Raw genomic sequence first — 8,316 nt, forward strand, 5'->3', positions numbered from 1 at the left:
TATATATATAGATTTGAGTCAAATCCCCTCTTTGAACACTTAAAAATTTATGAATTTAACAAATCGAAATCCCAATTTTATCTTAGTTCTTTTATATTTTGAAATCCTTTCAAAACTTTTATTATTTCAAATCTTTATATATACCTTTGAAATACGACTTAATAATAATAACCTTTGTCATTTAAACTACCTAAATAAAAAATTTCAAATACATGCATTTGAAATGTAAGATTTTAAATCTAAATCTATTCATCCAAACAATACCTAAGTGATTTGAGGTTGGAGAGAGTGAGAAGCCAAGCTCATTAAGAATGCACCGAGTTGACACATAAAAACCAATCATTGTCTCTTCTAAATCCATTGTCTTTCTTATGTATAACCATTCTATTCTTGCTGCATCAAATCAATCACTATTTATTGAAATTGCATTAGCAATGGATGTGATTGTACATTAAGATGAATAAAGTCCATGAGGCTTTAGAGTTTCAAAGACGGCTGAAAAGTCAAGGTCTCCCAACCCCAAGCTTCTTGCTTTCTTGAAAGCCTACATACAGAGAACGCACAGAATTGGTAGGTCATGTCTTCATGAAACCAAGTAAATGAGTCCAACTTATTTGCAAATTATTTATTTATTTCAAAAGCTTTAATGACGTAGGAGAGGAAATGAAATAGAAGAACAATCACCAATATATCAAAGTCAAAATGGATTTATTCACATATGATCAAGGAATTATAGTTCTACTAGGATACTAAGGAATAACATTCAGGTTCAAATTCCTTTTATTAAACTCTTGACTAACTTCTAAAATAATTCAAATTATTATTTATGAATTCATAATTGTTCAATAATAATGAAATGTTTACATAATAAATTGACAATGATTCCTCCTCATCTTATCTTCCATTATTTAATCAATAGGGTCGCCATTGATATAAGCCCTGATTAGACTGCAAAAAGTGGCACACTACTCAATGTCTCACTGAGAAACTGACTTAAAACCTACTACACAAAATGTGGATCAGCCAGTGGATGAATTTTCTTAGGACTTTGATATTAGAATTAATTTTCATTACTAAAGGTTGAAGATGAAACAGCGCTGGCTGCTAGAAATTAGGGAACGGATATGACATGCAACATCCAATTATGCACATGATCTTGAGGGAAATACAAATATAGTACTATTTGAGAAACAGAGTATGCTTAAAACCTACAGCATCTACGCGCACAACAATCGCAACTAGAGGTTGGTTATTAAAATTGCAAGACGTCATTGTACTCCATCAATAATTAAATCTTCGGATAAATTGTTAATTAAAAGATTTCTTTCAATAACTTCATCAAGTATAGTGTCAATGTGTATTTACTGTTTTTATTCCTTTTCCATCTTCTATTTCATTTCCATAAAACTAAGCATTCTTACTCCTCATCCTCTTTCTAACTCTGTTCACTATTCTGTGTCACCTTCCTGTTACTTCTTTATCCTACATATCTATTTCACCAGTACTCCCTGATTCTCGTAGGAGAGAGCTGCTATGCAAGCTTCCTTCTGCAGTTTATGCAGAGAAACTCAACAATGAAGTTTAGTAGATAGGCCAAAATAAACGCTTTGTGCTTAGGCTATGCCTACCCCTGGTGTTGGATTTTACAAATCTGGAGACTTCCCTTCTGTGACTATGCTGTTAATTAGCAGATTTTCTTGCTATAATTAGGCTAGAATTTCATTCCACCAGTGTTGGCAAGTCAAAGGGATTGCATGTGAATTGTATGTAGCACTTTCTGTTTCTTTTTTGGGCATATAAAGAAAATGTGAGGAGAGAAGCGTTAACCTCGTTAGACGCAGCTGCAACAGGCATTGATACAGCATTTTCATCCCCAAGGGCAAGAGCCAATCTCATATCCTTCTGCTGATGTTTCAGTGGAAAAGCAGGGGTGTAATTGTTCTGGAGCATTGTTGGTCCTTTCAATCTAAACATGGGGTTGCTAATGGCACCAAGATCCTGCACAAAACCTCAATTATGCTTAGTAATAGTATAATCAAATGTCTGCAATTATTTTCCAGGTAACCAACTATTACCAGCACGTCAAGAAGAGTTTGGGGGTTCAAACCACTTCTTCCAGCTAGCATGAGTCCCTCAGCGAAAGCATTCATCATACTGCAAGGGTGACAACAGTACAACTAATTTGCATAAGACAAATATGAGTGTGTAACTGCTAGAATTTAATTATTAAGAGGACAACCTGGAAACTGAAGTCCTCACTATGCTCCCAAAAGAAAATGAAAATCAATGAAACAGGAAAAGAAAAAGATTACCTGCCCATTGTCATGTTAACGACAAGTTTCATTTTTGCACCATTTCCAACCTCACCTAGGAAGAAAGACTTCTTCCCCAATACATCAAACGTTGGAAGTACTTCATCATACAACGCCTGCATATGAAATGAGAAGAGTAATAAAGAACCTGCAAGAGAGCATATACTGATACCACATATAGCAATGACAGAAAGTCCTATTTTTGTACGTTTGAATCTCAGTGTGCTTGACATATGACTCCTGGACGAGTTAAAAGTTGATGGGAGGACTTTGTATGATGCAAAAAAAAAAAAAAAATAATAATAATAATAATAATAAAAATAAAAAAAGAAACATTTAGGGCTTGCTTGATTTTGTTTCCACTTTTCATTTTTTAAAAGCTATTTTGGAAACCATTTTTTTAAAAAATATTTTTCAAAATAAAACAAACAAAATCTATTTGGTTATATTAATTTGAAAACAAATTCCAAGTTAAAAAAATTGGCCAATGGTAGTGGTTGGCCATGTTTGACAGTGGTTGCCAACCAAGGTGGCTGATGGTGGTTGGTGGTAGTTGGGGCTGATAGCAATAACTTACAATATGGCTTAAATGTTATGTGTTTTAAAAAAAAAAAAAAAAAACAGAAAATGGAAACAACTTTAATGCAATGTTTGATAGGCATAAAAGTGCTTTGTAGAAAGGAAACGCTAGTACAATTATCACATTTTTTTTCTAAATACATTCCCAATTTCTTTTCTAGAAAACACTTCTCCGTATACCAAACATGCATCAAGATATTTCCATTTTCTTACTTTTAAAACAAAAAAACGAGAATAGTTTTAAAGAAAACCTAAATGCAAACAAGACAGTTACTCAAACAAGTTTTTTTTTTTTAAAAAAAAAAACTGAATAATTTTTTAAAGTGGAAATCAAACAAGCCCTAGTTTGCCAACTTCAAGCTGCAAATTATTAGAATGCAAATAATCAACTTTGCTTTACAAGAAGCTGGAGAAAGATTTTTCTTTGTTTCTCCAAGAATAGCTCAAATTCATCATCCAAGGACCACAAGCTTTTACAAACTTAGAACTCCACCCCCATAGTTATCAGATAAACAAACAAGAATTTCAACAAATCCCTAACTCATATAATAGGTTCTGCCTCCTTTTCTTCCTCCCAATTAGCTATTACTCTGTACATGAGTTATTTAACTGTCTATAACATAAAAATATGGCTGTCGGTTCTATTTTGAACAGTAATATCATCACCGCATTTGCAATTTGTCATGATTATTCAGGGTCACCGAAGTTATGGCTGCTTAAATAGCTCATCCAGATACCAGTAAATATTACACATGCATATCTTGTAATTTGGTTACAGTCTCCTACTCAATGTGTTTCTCAAATATATGCATTTTGTCCTGGGAGATCAGCATAACAAACGAGAAAGTGTCAACACTAAGAAAAAATTTATTAGAAGTATGCACCATAATTATGGACCACCATTGTATCTGATAATTTCGAGTCTGAGAGACACTGTGTTACAATATAATGGGGAAGAAAGAACTACTAACAATTCATATACCTCAAATATTTAAAAGTACAGCAGAACAGCAAGCAAGAGTTATACGTAATTCCACATTTTGTGAGTATTATATTCCTTTACCTTGTCCCCAGCAGCAAGTATTACAAGTTGGCCATCTTCTGCAGGCTTCTTGCTACCCGAAACTGGAGCTTCAAGGAAGCGACCTCCTCTTGAAGTAATGACCTGTAGAAATCAGCTCAATATCAAAGTCCCTTGAACGAATTTTTTTGTTTAATCTTAAAAGTCGATTGCATGCAAACCACTGGCTTATGAATATAGCAATATAGCATGGACAATCTTAGATAAGATACACTACAGAGTAGAATGTCAAAAATTGAGAACTTCTAAGTAATCCCCACAAAAATAGTTGACGGATAGAAGAAAGAATAATGTCAAATAACACCAACTTTCTTCCTTCTGGTCTTCTTTTGTATTCTCACTCTTCAATCACATGACCATTACTAGCAATAATTCACATCTTAGAAGCTCGTCATCATGGTATTGTCTTGAAGATGTATTATTATGTGCAGACACTAAGTTGTTCATATTCAATTGTAGACAAACATCTTCTCCTTTTTACTTTTACAAACTCATATAGGCAGGGATAACCCAAGTTGTAAAGATTTAGGGTACGTACATAAAATATTAGTGTTCCCCAAAATTTTTAATCTGAAAGGATGGGGAGAGAAGGATAACATTTTGAATTTTGATGAAATATAGGAATTAATATATTTTGAAGAAGCATGCTATAAGAGAAAATCTATCTTAATTTTATATTTTAATACTTTTTGTTTTTTACTCTATTTAGCAAGCGGGTTACTTTATCATTTCATGTATTAAATGGGCTGCAAGTGGATGTTTCCTTCTATGGGAGGAAACCTCCAGTTTATATATAGACGTTGCTTTTGTAACTTGGAGGTAAATTTGATGAATGAATTCATTTGAGATATTCTGAAACTCTCTCCCTCCAGTCTGCATTCTCTCCCTCTCAGTTCCTCTTCCCTCTTTGTCCTATGCTTCCTCCTATCGTCTCTCTCTCTCTCTGTATTCTGTCTCTCCCTCCCTCCCTGTTCTCGCTCTCTCACTCTGTTTCTGCTGTACCTCCAGTTCAAATCAGTTTGAGCATGTGTGTATATGTTTTACATCACATTTTGTACTCTGGAAACTCAAGAATGCATCACTAGATCTCCTCATCTAGACACAAGATTCTCCTTGAGAACAAAGTGGCTAAGAACTTGATGGCTACTTCTATCATGAATGCATAGCCCTTCATCAGTGCTTGTGTTAAAGTGCATATTTTTGCCCTTCCATGCTCCTAGGCTATCATAACCCTTACATCATTCAAGAATTCATACTTATAGGCTATCATAAAAATAGGCCATTCAGTGCTTGTGTTAAATAAAAGCTCCATATAACACGAACAACAAAAGGGAAAAACACATATAATTACCAATAACTTTCTAAGATTATTATTTCAAATCCAAGCTAGGGGATAAGACAGATAAGGAAAGTAGAGGAAGGATTTGCCAACTGCATCTTTCTGCATCACCAACATTCTCAGCCATGTATTAATCACAATCCAGAATACTGGAGGATTGGGGATGGAGTAATCTAAATAACAGAAATTTCTTAATTTTTAACAGAAACACCTTCAACCATATAAACAAAGATGCCTAAAACAAGAAAAGCAACAGTTTCTTTTTATTACGAGCTTGCCTTCACAGGCGAACAACCGAAAATTCCATGCAGCTCAACTTCAGACATAAATATATTGCACTTACAGAAAGTTGATTTAGAAACAGATTTTGGCTATTTCATACTTGAAAAGCTTTTAAATGACTGAGAAACAAATTTTATCAACATCAAGCAATGCTAACCTCAGATATTTTGAAAGAAGTATCAGCATCAACAGTTGACATGTCAATGTAACCCTTTCCATTATTAATTTGCTCTAGAACGCCATCTTTGTCAAACACCACCTAACAAACCACCATAGGAAGCAATTCAAGTGAGTAAGAGAAGTTACTCATCAGAGAACTCAGACTTCAAATAACAACCATAAATACCAACCGATAGAGCAGCTGAAGGATCAGATAACATTGCAATTGTATACTTGCATTTCTTAACTACAGCAGCGGGGGTTTCTCCAGTTGAAGCTCCATGTTGGACGAGTTCATCACACTAGGTTAAAGTACTCAATGTTAGATTTTATTCGCACAAGATCAGGCCAAAAAAAAAAAATGATTTGCATGAGAACAAAAAGGCAGCATGTATGATGGTGTTCTTAAATAAAAATATTTTCTCGTGCATTTGATCCTTCTCTTAATTACTAATTTTAACTCTCCTTTTTATGCAGGATTTGGGCACAAAAATAAAATATTCCAAAAAAAGGAAAAAAAAAATAAAAATGTGTTACGTTATCTAAAATTTGAACAAGATACAAGAAATTAGCTTTCTTACGGAGTCCAATTTTTATTTTCTAGGCTTCTTTTTCCTTCTTTTCTTTTGGGGTAAAAATTTATTCATTACAAAGTTCGGGCATGAAGGTGACAATTAGATTAGAAAGCTCCTTCCATTTCCACCACACAAAATCCAAGCATAACATTTTTTTTTTATCACATAAATTCAAAAACCTCTTGCTTGATCCTAATTTTTCAAAACTCTAATTTCATTTAATTTCAAAGCCTGAGCACAACATCAAATTTAAAAGTCTAGGAGAACATATGCAGGAGACAAACCTAAGAAAACTTTAATGGAAAACAAAGGTCTTTTTATAGCAGAGAGCATCAAATAGCAGGGAAGCAGAAACGAATAACGCAAAAGCACAAAATTAACACTGAATCAGCCAACAGTAAATAAAAAAGAGCAATCAAAAGCCAGCATTTGGATACCCACAAGGAGCCAATAATTTTACGTTAATCATACATAAATCACCATATATTGTGTACAAACATCGAATTACAGATTGTTTAAGAAGGAAAAGCCAGCAACTTCCATCCCACACCGATACTAAACATATCCATCTCATCCACACAAACCAGATTGACACTTAAGAGCGAAGAACACACGAATACCAACGAGCTAGTGTAAGCATTACTGCAATTAGTAGAAACAGCTGCAGAAAGACATACCTTAGAGAGGGTTCTGTTCCAGACAGTGACCTTGAAGCCATGGCGTAGTAGATTCAAGGACATAGCCTTGCCCATTATCCCCAGACCTAGAAAACCAACTTCCATCTCTTTCTCGCTCGCTCGGTGGCTCGCTCGCTCACTCTCTGCAACTGAAGTTAATTATTTTTATTTTTATTTTTTGGGACAGCCTCCCCCATGATAGCATTCAACAGAGACAAATTATACCATAAAAATTAAAAATCATTATATTTTATCCGTTTCACCCACCCATCACCAATTATTTATATCATCCTCAATAAATGACAATCACGAAATGGCAAGAAAAACGATTATTGATGCCATCACTAAACAAATACGGAGAAGACAAGAAGAATTGCAAATGAGGAAGCACAAAATTGCTTAAATGTGGCTCAACCTGGATTATTATTAGAGTTGAAAATAAGGGCCGGGTCTGGAAGGCCGGGCTTAAAAGCTCTGTTTAAATAAAGATTCAAACTTTGAAAATAATTTTTTTTAAAGTAATCGGGCTTGAGGGCTTAGCCCTGATAAGCCCTGTAAAATAGAGCTCGAATCCGAGTTGCCCTTCAAGTCTTCTTATATTATTTTATTATTATTTTTTTTAGTAAAACATGTGTTTGAAATCAATGACCTGCTCACCTGATCCTACATACATTATATTATTATTAATTTTAATTTATTTTAAAATTAATTTAATATAATTTAATAAATATCAGTGTATAGTATAAAATTTATGATATTTTTTTATTTTTCTATAATTATTATATTTGTATATTTATAAAAAAAAAAGAACTATTTTTTAAATGAAGATTTAAATTTTATTACTGGACTTCTAATGTATGTTATTTAATTTCTAAAAAAATATGATGATTTTAATTTTTTTAATTTTAAAATATTTTAATTTATTTATAATATTTAATTTTATTTTAATTTTTTTATTTTTTTAAAAAGGGCTTACGGGCCTGGCCTTGAACCCTAAGTATAAGGGCTGGACTTGAAAAATGGAGGTTAAAATAAAAAATTGAGCTTTAAGGCTTAGGCCCTACAGGGCCGAGCCCATAAGGGCCGGGCCCGCCTGTATTTTCAACTCTAATTATTATGTTATTGAGTATTCCTGATACTGATGGTTGTTATTTATTATTTTTATTTTTATTTTGTTTGAGAAATTAAACTTTCAGTGACGATGGGGCAATCGTAGTCGTAGATGATTGGCGACATCGGATGGACGGACGAGTACCACGTCATCTCCTTCCCGCCTTCCGGGACTCTCCCCTTCGCGGTAACAGAGTCGAGT

The 8,316-nt window shown here is 33.7% G+C and overlaps 1 protein-coding gene across 1 annotated transcript; it reads right to left on the minus strand.

Moving 5' to 3' along the window:
* Positions 1-286: 286 nt before the first annotated feature.
* On the minus strand, positions 287-7,211 carry LOC129290550 (glyoxylate/succinic semialdehyde reductase 1-like). The gene is made up of 8 exons (XM_054927343.1): positions 7,005-7,211; positions 5,944-6,054; positions 5,751-5,852; positions 3,955-4,056; positions 2,313-2,428; positions 2,076-2,154; positions 1,828-1,998; positions 287-544 (listed from the first exon to the last, which is right to left on the minus strand). Exons 1-8 carry the CDS (start codon positions 7,107-7,109, stop codon positions 452-454), a joined length of 879 nt encoding a protein of 292 aa, XP_054783318.1. The 5' UTR covers positions 7,110-7,211; the 3' UTR covers positions 287-451.
* Positions 7,212-8,316: the final 1,105 nt, after the last annotated feature.

The sequence above is a fragment of the Prosopis cineraria genome, unplaced genomic scaffold (assembly GCF_029017545.1).
Source record: "Prosopis cineraria cultivar Desert tree isolate PC_DT_omini unplaced genomic scaffold, ASM2901754v1 PC13, whole genome shotgun sequence".
Lineage (NCBI taxonomy): Eukaryota > Viridiplantae > Streptophyta > Magnoliopsida > Fabales > Fabaceae > Prosopis > Prosopis cineraria.

Coding starts and splice junctions, on each gene's coding strand:
- LOC129290550 (XM_054927343.1), bottom strand. CDS start 7,109: ATGGAAGTTGGTTTTCTAGGTCTGGGGATAATGGGCAAGGCTATGTCC. Junction 6,055..7,004: donor GGAACAGAACCCTCTCTAAG/GTATGTCTTTCT, acceptor ACTTTAACCTAG/TGTGATGAACTCGTCCAACA. Junction 4,057..5,750: donor CTTCTTTCAAAATATCTGAG/GTTAGCATTGCT, acceptor TGATTTCTACAG/GTCATTACTTCAAGAGGAGG.